General features: G+C 46.3%; 1 protein-coding gene across 8 annotated transcripts in view; it reads left to right on the forward strand.

The window, feature by feature from the left end:
* SCN8A (sodium voltage-gated channel alpha subunit 8) overlaps positions 1–16,913 on the forward strand; it is a 48,753-nt gene extending 31,840 nt beyond the window's left edge. For 6 of the 8 annotated variants that reach the window (XM_074164852.1, XM_074164854.1, XM_074164856.1 and 3 more), the window contains exons 19-26: positions 829–1,002; positions 5,036–5,158; positions 8,477–8,761; positions 9,193–9,246; positions 10,171–10,308; positions 11,025–11,129; positions 11,934–12,204; positions 13,109–16,913. In XM_074164852.1, coding sequence (XP_074020953.1) covers positions 829–1,002; positions 5,036–5,158; positions 8,477–8,761; positions 9,193–9,246; positions 10,171–10,308; positions 11,025–11,129; positions 11,934–12,204; positions 13,109–14,256 — 2,298 coding nt within the window. In that variant the 3' untranslated portion in view covers positions 14,257–16,913. The remainder of the gene's footprint in view (positions 1–828; positions 1,003–5,035; positions 5,159–8,476; positions 8,762–9,192; positions 9,247–10,170; positions 10,309–11,024; positions 11,130–11,933; positions 12,205–13,108) is intronic. The other 2 variants (XM_074164858.1, XM_074164857.1) reach the window with 1 other exon arrangement.
* Positions 16,914–19,477: the final 2,564 nt, after the last annotated feature.

Below are 19,477 nucleotides of genomic sequence, written 5' to 3' on the forward strand. Positions count from 1 at the left end.
GGGGACATCTAATTGGCAAAGCTGTGTGTAGGAGACTTGGTGAAATAGCAAGCTGTGATGATTCTTACCTGGAAAGCAACACGGCTCCATTGTGGTAGGTACTGTACAAAAGCCTTTATTAATGACTTTTGTTCAGTTTAAATGAAGAATGAAGACTGAAATCCTGCAAATCTGGGTTCTGATCACAGCTTGACTAGAAATGTGAGGATTTTAGACAAAGTCAGCCTGTATCTGTGTCTCATTTTGACATTACTGAACAAGGAGGTTTATATTTCTTCACTTTCCCATGTTTGCAGAGCTTCTTGACCTCCTGATGGCACATAGATACAAGTAATTCTGGATGTGTTTGTTTTCACGCAGTACACTGTGTAGTAGATGGCGTTACACAACAAACAGCTTCAAGCAGGCACTGCCCATGAGTTTTAGGACTCAAATCCACAACAGTTGGGATCCCACGGCAGCAGGCTGGTGTTCTGCACATGCCCATCTTTCACAGCAATTAACAGGCTGATTGCCAGCAGACTCAGCCCTTTGGGATGCACCCGTGTGTGACTGTCGTGGTACCAGTTGCTGAACATTTAGATACAAAGGCTTGTGCTTGGAGCCCTAAAAGGCAGAGAAGTTCTTGTGTTATTTATTCAGGACTTTCCTTTTTGGTTTTTGGTTTTTGTTTGGGGTTGCAGTGTTGCAACTGCTAGAGCAGATACGGGGCATTGTGTAAGAAATGCAATTCCACTGCCTCTCTCGGTTTGAGTGAGCTTCTGGATAACGATATTGGACCGTGTAATAAATCCGATATAATGACATGAGCACCTGATTATTTCCCAGGCTTTCGAGGATATTTACATCGAACAGAGAAAAACCATCCGGACCATCCTGGAGTACGCGGACAAAGTCTTCACTTACATTTTCATCCTGGAGATGTTGCTGAAATGGTGTGCTTATGGATTCGTCAAGTTCTTCACGAACGCCTGGTGCTGGCTGGATTTCCTCATTGTGGCTGTATGTATCCTCTCCTCCTTATTTCTGGTTGGAAAAAAAATGTTAGTTAGAGGAATGCTGGGGTAATGTTTTCTCCTGAGAAGTGTCCTGACTGGATCATATACTTAATTCAGATTCAGTCCCAGATATCTGTACGTTTCCAAGCCCAGAATGGAGCCCTTGGGCTCATTGAGTGTTGCTGGCGTTTCCTGTGCAACTCTGGAGTTTCTGCCCCGTGGGTCCTGTCGAGCCTGTGGAGACAAAGGAGGGTTTTCCAGCCCTTGGCTCTTTTGCTTCTAGGAGTCCTGCCTGCGTGTGGAGCTGCTGGAAAGGTGTTAGCAGTGGGAGAGCTTGTGCAGACGTGGTGTTCCTTGGTGACACCGCTTTCTGTAATCACTTGCTTGTGTTATTAATGATGGGGGGATGATGAGGGAGGCAAAATCTCCCCACCCCACCGAGCTCTGTGGTACTGAACATTGGGCGCATGTTTGCTTGTTACGCAGAATGAAGTTCAACATCGTCCTCCTGTTAAAAATATCTAATGCCCAGGAGAGAAAGAGCAGGACGGGATTAAAGAGCCGAGTGATTGTAGCATGAACAGGGGGAATATTCGGTCTGGACGGTTCAGCACATCATTGCCCTGGAATTCCCCTGCAGAACATCTTGGTAGGGAGAAAAAATTCTCAAATTTAAAGGACAAAGACAACAGAGAGAAGCCTTAGCAATAAATTTGGCTCTGAAGCACAGCAAGGGCTTTTAAAATAAATGCTGTCAAAAGTGGCAGAAAATTGCAGAATTCAATAGGACGTGAAGTCTAAAGAATTGCAAAAAAAAGGAACTTTAGAATCCCAAGTGTTTGGATTCTTCTGAAACATTTCATCACATCCAATTGTGAATCAGTGTTCTTAGTGAATGCCCCAAGAGCAAGGTTAAAAAAAAAAGAAAATTTAAAATTTTTCCAAGTTTCTCATTTGGAACATTTTGAATAGGATTCAGTTATGCCAAGTTGCTGTTCAGTGACATTATCACTCTGGAAATATTTCTGAGTAGGTGGAGGAACTATGCTTGGAATTCAGGGGCAGAAGTGACTTAAGATGTCTACATTTCCTGTGGAAGACTGAATTTTTAAATTTATTTTTTAAAAAAAGTCCTCTCTGATCCCCTTAACACCTTTCCTTTTAACACACATCTTGAAGAAGTAACTCTTCTTTTCTGAAAATAACCCTGGATCTCTCTCAGTGCCTTAAGACGAAGTACAAGTGCTAACATGGGAGCTCGTGCGAGATAGCATCTATTCTTCTGAACCGCCTTGAGGAGGGTGTTTCAGCAAACGAAATTCTTTGGGGCACTGGATTAAAAACTCCATCAGCAGCTGAACACAAAAATAGCACTTGCAGTCCTTGTGCTTCATGTTGTGAGTTGGGCTCCAGCTGTTGGGAAGGAGTGAAGAGCAGGTTAATCGGCAGATGGGTTAAAAGCTTCCTCTGCTTCCCAGGTGGGGTGAAGGTGAGGGACGCGTTTACAGGGGGTGAGCGAGTGCGTGTGTACAAGGAGCCAGAATTCCCAGTGCTTTCACAGAAATTTCTCTTTTCACTTGCTGTGGTAGACAGGACAGTTGCACATTTTTCTCTGCAAAGAATCTGAAATGTGAATTTTAAGATGCCAAAATATTACTCGGCAAAATCTCAGCTATGCATCGTGTCCTGTATCTCTTAAATCACTTTTTTTTTTAAACAAATTTTCTAATGTGATGTAGATGGGGTTCGAGTGAAGTTAGGATGGCGGCCGTGACTAACAGAGAATAAACCTTTGCATCATAACAACGCTCTTGAATGTTATTTTTCAGGTTGATAGCATTGTCAAATAACCCTCCTGCTCTGATTCCCAAAGCTTGCTGGGTGTATTTGTGAAGACAAAGTCTTTTCCTGGGTAATAATGAAAGCTTCTGCTTTTCAGTCAATCTGGAATTCCCTTTTGTCTGACATCGGTGCCTGCTGTGTCTTCTGTCGGAGCGTCCCCAGAGAATAACGCTGGGAGCCCCTGTGAAAGCCAACCTGCCGGTGGCCGTGTCATGGCGTTGTGTTCATGCCCTACTGGGGAGCCAGGCGTTATCCCAAGGGGAAGAAGCTCTAAAAGTGAGGATTCAGTGAAGCCTGTACCCTGTGTTATATTTACAGGGTAAAACACTCAATTCCTCTGTATATTCTCCAAATCCCATCTGTGTTGTGAAATTTGGCACCAGGACGTTAGTGTCCCGGCATTGCTGCTGGCTTGGTCCTGTCCTGAGGAGGCTGATTTTGCCTCACAAAGGCTTCGCTGTAACTTTTGGGACACCCCTGGCATGTTCCGAATCAGTGTAATTTTAAAAGCAGAAAACCACATGGAAAACCCATGTTGCCACATATTGCGGACACTTATTTTGGGGCAGATATGGAGACAGAAAAAGCGTGGGGCATGTGCACAAACAGTAAAATAAGATGAAATCTCTATGTTTTCCCGTATCTTCATGCATTTGAAATCTCCCTGAAATATGTGAGGAATAAGAACTATCCTTATAATTAATTTCACATTATTATCTTAATATCCCTTTTTCAAAAAAGAACAATAAATAGGAAGTGTCCTATTCTGAGAATTAAGCTACAAACCCTCACCTGTTATATGAGGTCTTATGTTTTTCCATTATTTGTTACTATATATTGGTGTCTTTTTTTTTTCCTTTTTCCTTAAAAAAGACCTATCTGTTTCTTATCCATGTCTGTAACGTGACAATAGTGGGGTGCGGGTGAAATGGTGCCTGTAGATATTATTTACACATGGCCGAGTTGTGGCTGATCTAATCCAAAGAGTTGTCTGCGGGCTGGCGGGGGGAGAGACCCCTGCCCTCAACGCAGGTGACAGCTCTAAAGTCGATGGCCCCGCGCTTTCGGGGCTCGATCCTGTGGGACCCGGCGCTGGTCCCGACTGGCCGCTCGAGGGTGTTCAATAATTCACAAGCGTAGAGCCTGAATCTGGTTCTAGGCTGCTGGGAAAATAGCTCGTCTTTGTCGTTACGGTGTTGAAAAAGGGACATAGGGGGGAAAAAAGGGTATAGGGCAAAAAATAGGGATATAGGAAAAAAACCAGGGATACAGATAAAGGGGATATAGGAAAGGAAAAGGGGATATAGATAAAGAAAAAGGGGATATAAGGGGAAGAAAAAGGGGATGTAGGGAGGGAAAAAGGGGATGGGGGGGGAAGGGATGTAGAAAAGCTGTCCCAGCTGTGTTGTTTTTTCGGTGTCCGAGCCCGAGGAACCATGCCACTGCTGTGTGCCTGGGCTTGCCCATCCTCATCCTCCCCGGGGATGGATGCTCACCGGGGCCACAGCAGCTTCAAGCAGGCAAAAAAAAAGTGCCCAGCCGTCGGTCGGTGTTACAGGCAGAGAAAACCTTGGGCTTTCAGGCTGTAAAAATTGGGGTGGGCTGTGGCAGTGCCGGGGGGTCAGCGCACCCGTTTTTCAGAATTTTGTCAGAAGTGAGAGTCCCCGGAAGGCCGTGGCCGCTGGCGGGAGCAGGGTGAGCTGCTATTCAGGTTGAGCGCAGTTGGTGCAGTGTGTGTATTTATCTGTATTCTTTCTCATAGGTACCTTTAACATTTGTCTGGCTTAAATTTAATGGGCGCCGCTGGGATCCTGCAGACAGTAAAGGGCGAGGGTAAGGTTTTTGTCATCGTTTGGGCTCTTCCTTCCGACAGCCCCCTTCTCCGTCTGTGTGTCTCTGCCTCTCTCTCACTTATCTTTCCCCTATGTCCTTTTCTTATACCTTTCTCAACCGCATTATTTCCTTCCAGGTCGTTTCAGTCAAGTGAAGTAGGCAGCTGGTGTCATGTCTTCGGTATTTATTACGGGGGCAGCCCAGGCTGGCTGGCTGGGCTGGGCAATCAGTGCTAGGGGATTCGTTCTAACAGTCTGGAACCTTTTTTTTCTTTTTTTTTTTTTTTTTTTCTTTCTTTCTTTTTTTTTTTTTTCTTCTTTTTTTTTTCTTTTTTTTTTTTTTTTTCTCTATTTTCTGTGTAGGTCTCTTTAGTCAGCCTTGTAGCTAATGCCCTGGGCTACTCGGAACTAGGTGCCATAAAGTCCCTTAGGACACTAAGAGCTTTGAGGCCTTTAAGAGCGTTGTCCCGATTTGAGGGGATGAGGGTAAGATGCCATTAGCAGCTGATCCTTCTGCATGCCTGTGGAGCGTTTTTTTTTAAGCATGCTAGAACTGATCAAAACTGGTGGAAAGAGAATTCCAAAGAGAACCATGACGCAGCCGCTGACTCGATCACCTCTACTGTGGATGTCCCCGCACCCTGCCCACCGCCGCACCCTCCCCTCTTAAGAAAGGGAGACGCATTAAGCTGCCTCATTACATTAATTACTGGCCCAAACCACATGTCATTCGTAGACGATGTTAACACTTGGCTGTTCTCATTTAGCCTGGCTTTTACCTCTAGCATCCGAGGGGGCTTCTCAGCTGTGACTCTTCTGATCTAGGGAGAATCACCAGGTGCAAAGAAGCAGAATTGGAACCACCGCAGTGTCTCCAGCCCCCGAGGGCTTTGGCCGCTGGTGGAATTGGGCTGAAAGACTCTATCAGAGGGGTTTTTAAAAATGCAATCTGCTTGTGAGGGGGTGAAGGGATCACTCAGGCCTTCAGGAAGGGACTGGCGGGGAGCTCAGCTGTTTGAAAAAAAGGCTTTGGTTTAATTCCTCTTGTTGCACCTTGTTGTTCTCGGTCCAGTCTGGTGGTGACTGGAAGCCTTGTCTGAGAGTGAAGCTTTTCCTTTCCACTCCCTCCCTTTTACCATGCTTTATGGTCCCCTGTCCTGTCACTGTGGAACCAGCAACGAAGCACAAGCAAAGCATTGAACTTAACAAGCTTTCCTCAAATTGTTAGACGCCACCCCTGGCTTGGGGCCTTGAAATTACTGCAGTGTCTCATCACTTTGCCACTAATATTCTGTACTTTGGTGCTTTTTTTTCCATTTGGGATTGAAAAAGTCTTAGAAGAACATGCAAAAAAATTGTATGTTTCTCTTAAGTAAAGGGTATGTTGTGTTAATGGGTTTCCCAGTTGCTTTTAGAGCAGTAACATAGGTCTGTGCTAAATCCCAGTTAGCTCACAACTAGAGATATTACAAGAGATAAAATGTATTTTTTAAAAAAGGGAAGGGAATAGCAGTCACACAGTTTTACTTCACTGGAGTCATTCCACCTGGATCCTTCTGGTCTCCTCGGAATTTGCTGTAGAGTAACTGAGCACAAAGCCCAGTGTGAGAGAGGGAATGATGGGATCAGGAATCCTCAGTTCCATGGGAAGCGATAGGAGAAAATGATACCATAACAAACGGACACGTTCCTGTGCAACCTGCTCTGGGTGGACCCGCTTTGGCAGTGGGGTTGGACTGGATGATCTCCAGAGGTCCCTTCCAACCCCATATCATTCTGGAATTCCGTGATTCTGTAAATCCAAAGAGGGTTGTTTCTTCCCTAGTGTGTTATCCTGCCATTATTTCTTTGTGTCACTTAGCCTAATTCTGAAGTTTGTTCTATAATACAGGCACAAAGGATGAAAACTTTTCCATGGGCACAAAGCCAGAGCTTTTGCTGGGCTGGGTTCAGGTCCCACCTGAGGGTAAAATCACAAAGGAATAGAACCAGTAGATATGAACAGCTATTTTTAAGCCGTGCTGGAGAGAAGCTGTGATTTCTAATGCACAATCAGGAAATTCTCATGCTTAAAGTGGTAGGGAGTTACGACTGCAGCCCTGTTAGTTACCTAAACCCAATTATTTTTCCTTTGTTTTGACTTGAAGACAAGTGTTGCTGCCCCATGCAACCAGAACAATTCTGCTGAGCCAGAGAATAGAGATTTGAAATGCCTTTGCAAAGGAAACATAAAACGTAGTTCTTTGCTTTTCTCTACTCCATAATAATCTGCATTTTCAAGAGCTTGCTCTGCTCTTAAATTATTCAGGAAGTTTGACAGTAATGCTATGAAACGTGCATGCGTTTTTGTCAGTCTGCACACAAAAGCCATGTTCCTTCTCTCGCATCTTTTTGAATGCCTTATAAATTTAACGTAGCATTAGTGACCATATTTCAGGAGGATGTGACACCTTTTTTTCGCTGCCCGGGATGAACTGTAATAAAGCAGCATATTGATAACCGAAAGATCTGAAACCAAAAAGGCGTGCTGTTGTTGGAGCATCCTACCTGGGGGATGGAACCCATCTGGAGGGCCTGCCTCTAATCTGTGTCTTTATACCCCACTGGCTATCCAGTGATGAATCCATGACATCATTTAAGAGTTGGAACGCTACTCACTGTCCAGATCACCATTTTCTTTCATTTTCCTTCCTGCTTGCTGCGATGGAGGGCAGGAGCTCGCTGCAGAGCGTGTCGTGCGGGTGGTGGCTGCATCCAGCAGATGGATGTTGCAGGAGGAGAGGGGACACTTGGTGGTGGCCAGGACCAGTTGAGGAGCCCCAAATCACCGTGTATTGAGAAGTCTTTCAAAACTAAGGCAAAGGGGTAAAAACAGTTTAGATTCTGTTCATCTATTAAAGGAATCTAAATTAGGAGATCATAATAAAAGATTTAATATCCTGCTGACCTAACTCTATTAAAAGCCTGAGAGCTTACAGCTTGTCATGTGTTGGCCAGGGATGCTTAGGGACATGGTGCTCCCGCACTCCGGAAGGCTAAAATTAGGAGATGGTGGAAGATACGAGCTCTGACAAAACCCATTGTCACTTCCCGCGGTGTTTGCTGCAGTTTGGAGGAAGGAACATGGCTTTTCTGTCTTCTTGAGCCTGCCTAGCTGCATGCTCAGCTGTCTGCCTGAGACAACATGATTGGCCTTGCTTGGTCACCAATATGATCTTGATGTTTCCAGCGACTCACTGCTTAGCTGTAAGAGAGTGACGCCGGGCTCGGTCCCGTCCCCCCCGGCGTTGGTGCCCCCGGGTTTGCTGGCGAGCTGGGTGGGAGCAGGAGGCGGCTTCCAAGTGACAACAGCCTTGTTTGCAAGTGGGGAACAGCCGAAAGGGCCACTGCCTGCTGAGACCCCTCAAATCCATGAGCAAAAGTGTCCTCGGACGTGGCTCTGAGAAAATTGTAGCTAGGAGCCTGCTTGTTACTGAGAAGAGAGTCTGAGCCTCACTCAGCGATGCCCCCCTCTCCCTTTCGGCAAATAAACTTATTTAAAATAATTATTGTTTAACTAATGAAGTAGCAATCCAAAATCAAACCCAGCAAATCTAACAACCTGGCCTGCTTTGTTTTGAAAACAGAGCTTCGGTAGGTGGCTTTTCAGCAGGATTATTTTACTGCTTGGAATAAGTTCACTGCCAACTTCTGCATGTCGGTGGCCTTACCTCCTATTCCCCCCCCAGAACCAGCCGTATTGATGCTTGCTGTTTCCTGCCTTGTGTTTTATACTGAAACTTTTTCCCACCCCTTCCAACACAGGTGGTTGTCAACGCCTTGGTTGGCGCTATCCCTTCCATTATGAATGTGTTGTTGGTCTGCCTTATCTTCTGGCTGATTTTCAGCATTATGGGGGTTAACCTGTTTGCCGGGAAATATCATTACTGCTTTAATGAAACAGCTGAGGAGCGCTTTGAAATAGATATTGTTAACAACAAGACAGACTGCGAAGCGCTGATGCCACCCAACTCCACTGAGATTCGATGGAAGAATGTGAAAATTAACTTTGACAACGTCGGGGCAGGATACCTGGCTCTTCTGCAAGTTGTAAGTTTTGCTTTCCCCATCTCCCTAGTAGTGGTACACACAAGATGCTTCTAATGCGCTTGGACTGCTCCCCCCTCTCCCTGAAATACACCATCCCATTCATCCCACTCGGCTTTGGGGCTGGAATAAAATTGCAATTTTATCTGTTATCCCTTTACCTAACGTGGGTCTCCCAGCAGAGCGGGTGGCCCCAACTCTGCTCTTCAAAGAGTCTACCAAACCTTCCATGAGACAGTAGTAAACCTGGTTAGATTAATTTAGATTCATTTCATTTGGATTAAATGAAAAGAGGAATATTTAAGTAATATTAAAGTTCAATATACAGGGCGATCAGGAGTGCCAGGGAATCCTTGACATAGCTGGCACAAAGCCAACTTGGTCTTTTATTTTGGGTGAATTCTGCCTGAGAGCAGGTGTGTTTTCTTTGCTAGGCTACTTTCAAGGGCTGGATGGACATCATGTACGCAGCAGTGGACTCCAGAAAGGTAAAGTGCATGACCACACGCAATCTCACTCCCAATACTTCACTCCGCTATTTCGCTTTGGTAAAATCAAGAGTGAAAATTGTAGAACTCAGCTTGTGTTATGTATTTAATGCTGTGATTGAATCCCAGGGTTCTCCTGGTTGCTTTAGGGGCAGGGAAACTCCTACTGAAGTAGAAATACAGTAAAGAAAGGAATACAGTGAAGCTTTATATTTCATCAGCAGAATAAATTATGGGGAGGAATTAGCTGGAAGGTCCTCCATGAACTCTGCATCTGCATGGGAGCCCAGGTGTCGGTTTAATCCAGTTTTGCAATGATGTCTGGGTTGGAGCTCTTCCTTCAGGTGCTTTTCTTGTTCTTGCATGCTGGAATCATGCAAATACCATTACTTCCCTTTTGCTTTCTAGGTTTTTTTCCTTCTCTTCTCTTAGTTTTATATGAAAAGATTATTAAATGGATTTTCTTGTCCTACACTGACTGCAGGGTTGGAAACGAGTAGCGTGACTATATCAGGACAGCGTGAAAAATGTTCTCTTTTTGATCAGCTGATGGTCTTACACGTCCCTCTTCAAAAGAAAGAATGATGTCTTCACTTTGGCAGTGCCTGCGGCTAAAATGATCATTTCCGTTGTGATTTGCAAATTACCTGTATATTTTATGGCACTGACCTCATTTACGGTGGAAGTCAGTTCAAACTGTAGCATATTATATTTCTGAGAATTAGATCACCCTCCTCCCCGTATATACATACAATATACATTCTTCTGCTTTACTTTAAGCAGTGTGAGAACACAGTTTTCCATATATAACTACAGCTTTATAAAGCATGACTGAATACTTGGGAACATCATCAATTTCATTTTGACTATATTTGTACGATGTCTTTGAAATGTCCCTTATTTCTCTTCTCATCTCCCGTTCAGCAAGAAGAGCAACCTAAGTACGAGGACAACATTTACATGTACATATATTTTGTTATCTTCATTATCTTCGGCTCCTTTTTCACCCTGAACTTGTTCATTGGTGTCATCATTGACAACTTCAATCAACAAAAGAAAAAGATAAGTGATCTGTGTTTGCTGATTAGCAGGGGAGCTGAGACCTGTTAGAGGAACAAGAACCTGAGAACCTGTTAGGGGAACGTTGAATCTTCAAGGTTAATGGGGTTTTTCTCAAAATAAAGGCCAAGAACCTTCAGCCTAGGGCAGGAGCCTCCCTCTTGGAGCTATGGGCTGCGGAACCACTGTGACTCCCTTCCCAGCCCCACGGAGCTGAGCACAACAGGCTCAGGAAGTCCAAGAGGCAGCCCAGAGCTTTGTGTAAAGCTCTAGCCAGATGAGACATTTTTCCTAGACTGCATTTTCATGCATTTCTGGGTTTTTTTTCACCTTGACTAAAATATACAGACTGAAAGTAAGATGTCTTCCTTGTCCCTCCCTCCCTCTCTGATACACTGCTTTTCTTCTCTGTAAGTCAAGCCGGGGCTTTGCAGGTGTTGTGCTAAATGGCCTGACACCTCTGCTGCCTGGTTGGCACTAATGAGCTAGAGGGGATGGGGAAGGAGGCAGTGCAGTAAAAGAGGTTATTCATAGGAAAAGTACTGTTTTCTTTGAAGGAAAATCAGTGTGGCTTGGGTATTAGTAGAAGTTATTTCTGTCTAAAATAGCTGCCACCAACTTCCCATATGGCAGGTATCCTCATGATTTAGCTAGGATGTCATTCCGTTCCCTTCTGGTGTAGGAGCTGATTGTAACCAGTTTTCCTTTTGCCCCTTTACTTTGGAGGTCAAGATATTTTCATGACAGAAGAACAGAAGAAGTACTATAATGCCATGAAAAAACTGGGCTCAAAGAAGCCTCAGAAACCTATTCCCCGACCTCTGGTGAGTACGTTATAAAGGGAACCGAAGGAAAAACCCTACAGAGTAGACTTTCAAAGGAGCTTTGGCTCCAAAAGCATCCTTTGTTCTAACTCATGCCGGACTCTGCTTCCCCATGCTCTTGTCTTTATAATTCAGGTACGATCTGAGAAAGGTTAAAATGCTCCAGCTGTGGTTGGTGTTAATCAGTTGCTTCACTTGAATCGACAAAACAAGCTGAAAGCCCTGGTCTGGCTCAGAGGCTGTAGATGGAGAGTAGGAGGCTGCCTGGCATTAGTGAGCACGGTCCTGGACAAGTCAGGCAGATGTCTGGGTTACCTTCATCGAGACCTAAGCACATTTCCCAGCTTTCTGAAAGGCTTTTTGTGTGACACTGGATGAGTGCCTTAGATGCTGGGGTGGGTAAGGCATCCTACTGCTCTGCCTGCTGCTGGGACTCGACTGCTGCCAGGACGCAAGAGAGGGGGTTGAAATCTAGTTGAGGTGCTCTGCAGCCAGTCACCGCTGCAAGGTAGACCTGGCTGCCTTCTCCAGTTGTGAATGGAAAGTTATCACCCTGCCTGTGGTCTCAACAAAGAGGAAGATATGCTGATAAGAGGGTTGTGGTAGCATGTTTAGCGTATAAATAGTACCATTTTCCTACCTTTCCCATAAACAGACTGAATCGTGGCTAGAGTTTGCCTTGAAAACTTTGTAAGATACTGAAAAAACAATATCCTCATCCCTGTTTCCACCAACAGTGAAATAATTTGACTAATGGTAGATTCTTGTTCAAACCTGTTTGGTTGTCTTTCTTCTGTTGCGCAGAACCGCATCCAAGGAGCAGTCTTTGACTTTGTTACTCAGCAAGCATTTGATATAGTCATCATGATGCTCATTTGCCTCAACATGGTGACCATGATGGTGGAGACGGACACACAAAGCAAGCAGATGGAGGACATCCTTTACTGGATCAACCTGGTGTTTGTCATCTTCTTCACCTGTGAGTGTGTGCTGAAGATGTTCGCCTTGCGGCACTATTATTTCACCATCGGGTGGAACATTTTTGACTTCGTGGTTGTGATTCTGTCCATTGTGGGTAAGTGCGACACCAATTAGGTGGAGGTCTGTGAGCACTAGGCTGTCTTGGTGTTTGCAGAGTAGAGCACGTTCTAGTCTTTGAAGGGGATATAGAGGTACCAGGACTTTGAGGGTCTCTTTTTAGCCTTGTGGAGAGACTGGCAGAATTTGGCAGCCTGAAGTCCTGACTAATGCACCCTCCTCCCTCTGTTCTGGCATTCATTTCCAGTTGTATGGAGTAAAACACTTGACAATTACTCTCCCTGTCTTTAAAAACAGAAATTTTACTCACCTCATCCGAATGTTATAATGGTTACTAACTCCTGAAATTAGTATTGCAGTGCTTCCTACATCAGCATGTGATTTGCACTCTTCAGTTTGGTTGAATGTTGAATCAACCGGTTTCCTCCAACAGGTTTTTGGTTTTTAGCAGCTAATCTGTAAAACACATATAACCTCACAACTACAACAGGGTCACTCAAAAAGCTTGGCTGCACCCAGCTCTGCCCAGGAATACTGACGGAACACTGATATCTAGCATGTCCTGTGGTCTGAAACTCAGATCCAGGCTTGTCTGCTACTTGAAATAAGATTTTATCTTACATATTTTTTAGCACCTTCAAAATAGAGTCCATGGCCTGACTCCCATGGCAGAGTTAGACACCTCCAAGAAACAACTTGTCCATCCTGATCCAGGTGGAGCAAATCCCTCTGCAGCTCTGCCTCCCTCTCCCTTTCAGAGAGCTGCTTGGGGAGCCAGAGCAGCTGAGACTGGGCTGCCTGAAGGTGAGGCCTCTTAATTGCAGACCTCCTTTGAAAATCTGACCAAGGTGTTCTGTGTGCCCAGTCCCCTGGCTAGGTTGAGAAGCAGCAGCAGACTGCACGTCTCCATTGTCACACTTGTCCCTTCTCTTCTTCTTTAGGAATGTTCCTGGCTGAAATCATTGAGAAGTATTTTGTGTCACCCACTCTCTTCCGAGTCATCCGACTGGCTCGCATTGGACGTATCCTGCGTTTAATCAAAGGAGCCAAAGGGATCCGCACCTTGCTTTTTGCCTTAATGATGTCCTTGCCTGCCTTGTTCAACATTGGCCTCTTGCTGTTCTTGGTCATGTTCATCTTCTCCATCTTTGGCATGTCAAACTTTGCCTACGTCAAGCATGAAGCAGGCATAGATGATATGTTCAATTTTGAGACCTTTGGCAACAGCATGATCTGCTTGTTCCAGATCACCACATCAGCTGGTTGGGATGGGCTCCTGCTGCCGATCCTAAACCGGCCTCCAGACTGCGACCTCGACAAGGAGCACCCTGGGAGTGGTTTTAAGGGGGATTGTGGGAACCCTTCAGTGGGGATATTTTTCTTTGTGAGTTATATCATCATCTCTTTCCTGATCGTGGTCAACATGTACATTGCCATCATCTTGGAGAACTTTAGCGTGGCGACAGAGGAGAGTGCAGATCCACTAAGTGAGGATGACTTTGAGACCTTCTACGAGATCTGGGAGAAGTTTGACCCTGACGCCACCCAGTTCATAGAGTACAGCAAGCTCGCAGACTTTGCTGATGCTTTGGAACATCCTCTCCGCGTCCCCAAACCCAACACCATCGAACTCATCGCCATGGACCTGCCTATGGTAAGTGGAGACAGGATCCACTGTTTAGACATCCTATTTGCCTTCACCAAACGCGTCCTGGGGGACAGTGGGGAGCTGGATATCCTGAGGCAACAGATGGAGGAAAGATTCGTGGCATCCAACCCTTCCAAAGTGTCTTATGAGCCTATCACAACTACGCTGCGGCGTAAGCAGGAAGAAGTTTCAGCAGTGGTTATCCAGAGGGCGTACAGGGTTCGTTTAGCGCGACGGGGCTTTATTAGCCGAAGGCCTGTCCCCACAAAACTGGAAAACGGAGGAACAAACAGGGAGAAAAAGGAAGGCACCCCATCTACTGCGTCCCTCCCCTCCTACGACAGCGTCACCAAGCCCGAGAAGGAGAAACAGCAGCGGGTGGAGGAAGGAAGACGGGAAAGAGCGAAAAGACAAAAAGACGTCAGGGAATCCAAGTGTTGAGACAAAATAATAGAATTGTACAAATTAAAATACTTGCAAGTGAAAAGATTGTTTACAAACTTCATGAAATATATCAATACAGAACAGCTGTGGAGACACTTACCTGAAGATCTTACACCAAACATAGTCTGCTTACTGTGTGACAGCGTTGCATCTAAAGCAGTGACCTACCACCTGTTTAAAGGACCCTTATAAACAAACATTTAAACACAAAAAAGGAAAAAAAATGGATTTTCTATTGTTTGGGCAGGTGGATACTGCATGTTCCACATCAGTCAATGCAACTTAGGACAAACAAGCAAAATAAAACACACACACACAGAAACAAAACCCGCTGCTGGGATTCATATATTTTCCAAAGCAGCCAAAAATGGATTTTATTTTCCCATTTTGTTGATTATTATTGAAAGAAAACCCAGAAGTCACAATCTTAAAGGGTTTGTTCATGCAAAACTAGATTTGCATTTAGTTAAGCAGCAAAAAAAAAAAAAAAAGAAAAAAGAAAAAACAGAAAAAAGTTTAAAATAAGTAAAAAAAAAAAAAAGGAAAAAAGAAACAAACCACCCATTTAGCCCATGCCATTTAATTGTCATAGTTTATTTGATATTTATTATCTGCATTCTACTTTCTACATGGGCTTTACTTGGTTTGGGAGATGGGGTAACCGGGTTCCTTCAGCCTGGAGACAGCTCGGGCTGATTCCCCCCCCCCAAAAAGTGCTCGTTCAATGCATAGAAGCGACTTGCATGATGGCATGCCGTGACAGGGACCATGCATGAGGAACCATTAGACCACAGACACTCCGTAATCTGTCCACAGCAGTGTGTTAAGCCATAAATTCCAGGCACTCCACTGACTGCCATACACTGTATTTGGAGATAAACTATAACACTGACCGTCCCCTCCGCCCAGCCTTCCCCATCCGTCACAGACCCGCCAGTAGGAGGAAAAAACCAACAGACCAACAAAAAGAAACAAGCGGAGGAAATAATTGTGTGTGTATGTTTAACGACTTGTCTTTTTTTTCCATACAGCCATCTTTTTGCACACTGAAATATAACAAAACTAAATGCTGCTCTGGACCTCGTCTGAGGGGAGGTGATAAAAACTGGGAATGGCTTGTTATACTCTGTCACTGTAAAACCAAAATCTAGGGCTTAAATACCAGTCAATAAGTTCATTTGTATCCTGCAATATTTATCATTAATAGCAATTATTATTCAGCCTCCATCCTGCAGCGTAGACACTTCTTTATTTTTTTTGGTAGAGATAAGTGCAATGAAAAATCAGCGTGTTATCTCTACGGGAGACGCGGGCAGTGGCCCTGAAGCTGTCCTGCTGGGGACGGGGCCGTGCCCGGTGGCGTTGGGCTGTCCCCTCGCCCTGGGGGTGGCTTCGGGACCCCCAGCTCCCCTGGCCACACGGCGCTGGGGGTGGCCGCTGCAGGGGGACCCGTGGCCGGGAGGGCTCTGAGCGAGGAGCGGCCCCGTCCTGGGCTCCGGAGCCTTCTCCTTCTCCCCGTTTCTGTCACCTCCACCAAGCGGGGGCCGAGCCCCACGGGGCAGGGGGGAGCCGGAGCTACCTCTTCCCAGTCTGGCTGCGGCAGGGAACGACACGGTGAGCCAAGTCCAAACGTCTCTTTTTCTCAAAGCCCAGACTCAGCCCTCCCCAGCCCCTCTTCCCCGGCGTCCTCCTCTCCAAGCCAGCGCTCGGCCACCGCTCTGGCTGTGATTTTTGTTTTTCTTCAGGGCCAGTGTGGGTCTCCTTGCCGGGGGGGGGTCTCACCTGCCAGCGGTGGGAAGGAGAATGAGGGGTCGGTGCCGAGGTCCCTTGGATGTGGACCAAATCAAGGGTACCCAGAATCGCGGGGGAAAAAACCCAAGAGGACAGACCTGGATGGCAGGAGGAGGCTCGGTTGGCATCATCTCACAACCCAGAAAATGACAGGAGTCACTTAAAAAGCCCAAACCCAGCAGGAAGCCCCCCCCCAGCCCCCGGGGCCGGCGTCCTGGCCATCGCCAGCTCGGCAGAGCCGTCCTGCACCCGGCAACAGCCAGGAACCCTTTCTGTCCTGTCAGCTCTTGCCCCAGTTGCTCCTAGGATGTGATGTATAATAACAAAGAAAAAACTACATACATATGTACAGGCTACGTTGTAAACAGCACAAAAGAGAAAAAAATAGCTGAAAAGTGTGGTTGAACTTTTTAAGAGAATATTATAAATACTGTAATATATCATTTTATTTTATCGGCATGCCTTTTTGTAAATACAAAGAACTACAAAAATAATAGAATGGCTTCTGGCTTATGCCATTGTCCATGTTTATTTTTATTTTTTTAATATTTTTCTGTTTTCCTTAGACTTTAGATAGCCAGTAAACATCCCCCAAAGAAAAAAAAAAAAAGACAAACAACCCCCTATCCCCCGACTAGATTTAAAAAAAAAAAGCTTTATTGCAATTGATCTTTGCAACAGCAAAAGTATATATTTTTGGGTTCCAATGTGCAATAAGTTGACCACTTCTATGCAAGATTTGGCTAAACTTCATAATTGTTCTTAAGCTGGGCTATTGGCTCGTAGGTGAAGCTTGGTACGTTAAGCGTTCGTGCTGGCCATTTCATTAAGCTACTCAATTACTTTAAAATAAAAAGTCCCTTCAAACTATGTCTATGTATTTATTTTTTTACCATCAGATCTGTATTAAATGCGAGAGGCCAGTGGTGCTGAGACCAAGGGGGAGCGGAGCGGTTCTTCAGCTGTTGGTTGGCCGCCGACTGTCCTTCTGCTCAGAGAAAAGTTTCCTGGGGGGTTTTTTGGGTGGTTTTTCTCTCCGAGTTCCCTTCCTCGGGCAGACGTTTCCACCGGTCGTGGCTCCCGGGTGCTGATGGCGCCGGGTTCCTGCACGTTGGCACCGGGGGAGGACAAGGACAAGGAGGAAACGTTGGTCAAAGGGTGTTGGGGACGTTGGGGTCCTTCACCAACCCCTGAATTCAGATGCCTACACGGGATTTATGATCAGGGTGGTGGGAATAAAGCAAGGGGGGGGATGGCATCAATTGAAAAGTCGTAGCCAAACATCAAGACAACAACTCTTCCCTCCCCCACTTATAAAATCCTCCCTTTGGGGTTAATTTGTGACTGTTCTTCAAAGAGCAGAGGGGAAGGGCGATCCAAAAATACCAATTCAAGCTGCTTTATTCACTTTTCCTGTTCACCTTTTCTTAAAATATAGAAGCCGATGTTGAACAAAACAAATTAAAATAAAACCATGATGTTATATAGAGGCCACACCCGAGTTTGAATTATTTAATTTTCCGCCGGAAAAAAAATAAATTTAAAATGTTAAAGCTGTAAAAGATCAATAGTGAAGATTAGTGTATTAGAAATTGCATGGTGGCTCATAATGATCTTACCCAACATGATTAACAATTGCGTTACTATAAGCCAAAAGAAATGAAAATAAATGTTACCCTTTTCACTGAACAAGGTAAGATTGTCTTGGTGTCCCGGTTATTTGACTGGCTGCATTCTCCTGCCCCTCCATCTCCCCCATACGTCCTTCAAGGCTTTTTTAGTGGTTTTTTTTTTACCCAAGTCCTGCAGAAGGAAGCAGATGAGTTGCTGTTGGAGGGGGCTTGGGGGTGACTCGGTGTCGGGTCTTGGCGGGTGCCTGGGGACACGGCTCAGCCTCCCTGTCCCGGCGCTGGATCCGTGTCTCCATCTCAGAGGTGGGTGCCCTTGACCTGGAGACGTCCCCAGTGTCCCTTGTCCCCTGCACAGGGGACAGCTTTGCTGCTGCCACCCACCTTGGACTTGCTCTGGCAAGGGAGGACGTCGCTGTACCGTGTCTAACCCTGCAGCCCCTGTCACCTGCAGCAAAAGTCACTTACAAAGACGAGCCAAGGCAGATCTAGTGGCCAGCGAGCCCCTGGCCGTGGTCGCTGGGGCAGGTTGGGAGCCAGCATGGACAGTGCTGGGGGACCTCCCACATCACCCCTCGCTCAGGCACGTCGCTGCAGGACCCCAGCGTCACCTCCCTGGTCTCAGCATAATTTCCCCAGGATCAGCAAGAGGGACTCTGTCCACAAGCCCACCTGCTCCCAGTGCCCAAAAGTGGGGTGCAGCCAGCTGGTGCTGGTGGAGCCACCTGGTGGAGGTGAACCCCCCCACCCACACCCCACCCTCAGCCCATCATCCCTCCAGCTTTGGACCCACAGGGCTGAGCTCCAGCGCTGGCGCTGCCTCCTTGGAGGGCAGGACCTAACCCAGAGTCAGTCAAGTGGCTGAGGACAGCACCTCAACGTTATTCTTCCTATCAGAGTTTTGGTCCAATTTATTCAAGAAACGTGAATTTTGCTGCTCGATTAAGGCCAGCCAGGATAGGACTGCAGGACATGGAGCCTGTGCTGTCCCTGCGCCTCTTTGGGTCAGTGTGCTCCACAGAGACAACAATGCTGCTGTGATGTCATTTTTTTTTTTAAACAAGTAAAATTAAAACATCGTTTCCCCTTTGCCAGGTTTCTGTGTGCTGTGATGTCACCAAGGCGTGTGTGTGCACGAGGGTGTGCGCAGCCCCGGGCTCAGCTCCTGCCCCAGTTGTACCCATTGGTAAATTGGGGATCTCATTCCCTCCCTCACAGGGGTCTTCTGAGGCTTAATTAGTGTGTGCTCCCCACTTTTGCTCCTCAGTTTTATTAATTTATTTATAACTGTTTATTTATTATTTATTTTTTATTTATGATCCTGTTGGAGCGGGTCCAGAGGAGGCCCCGGAGATGCTGGGAGGGCTGGAGCCCCTCTGCTGGGAGGGGGGGCTGAGAGAGTTGGGGGGGTTCAGCCTGGAGAAGAGAAGGCTCCGGCGAGACCTTGGAGCCCCTTCCAGTCCCTAAAGGGGCTCCAGGAAAGCTGGGGGGGGACTCTGGATCAGAGAGGGGAGCCATGGGATGAGGAGGAAGGGTTTGACACTGAAAGAGGGGAGATGGAGCTGAGATGTGGGGAAGAACTTCTTTGGTGTGAGGGTGGTGAGAGCCTGGCCCAGGTTGCCCAGAGAAGCTGTGGCTGCCCCATCCCTGGAGGGGTTCAAGGCCAGGTTGGAGGGGGCTTGGAGCAACCTGTTGTGGTGGGAGGTGTCCCTGCCCAGGGCAGGGGGTGGCACTGGAGGGGCTTTAAGGTCCCTTCCAGCCCAAACCAGTCTGTAATTCTCTGTTCTGTTTCACACAAA

This window comes from Numenius arquata, chromosome 29 (genome assembly GCF_964106895.1).
Source record: "Numenius arquata chromosome 29, bNumArq3.hap1.1, whole genome shotgun sequence".
NCBI lineage: Eukaryota > Metazoa > Chordata > Aves > Charadriiformes > Scolopacidae > Numenius > Numenius arquata.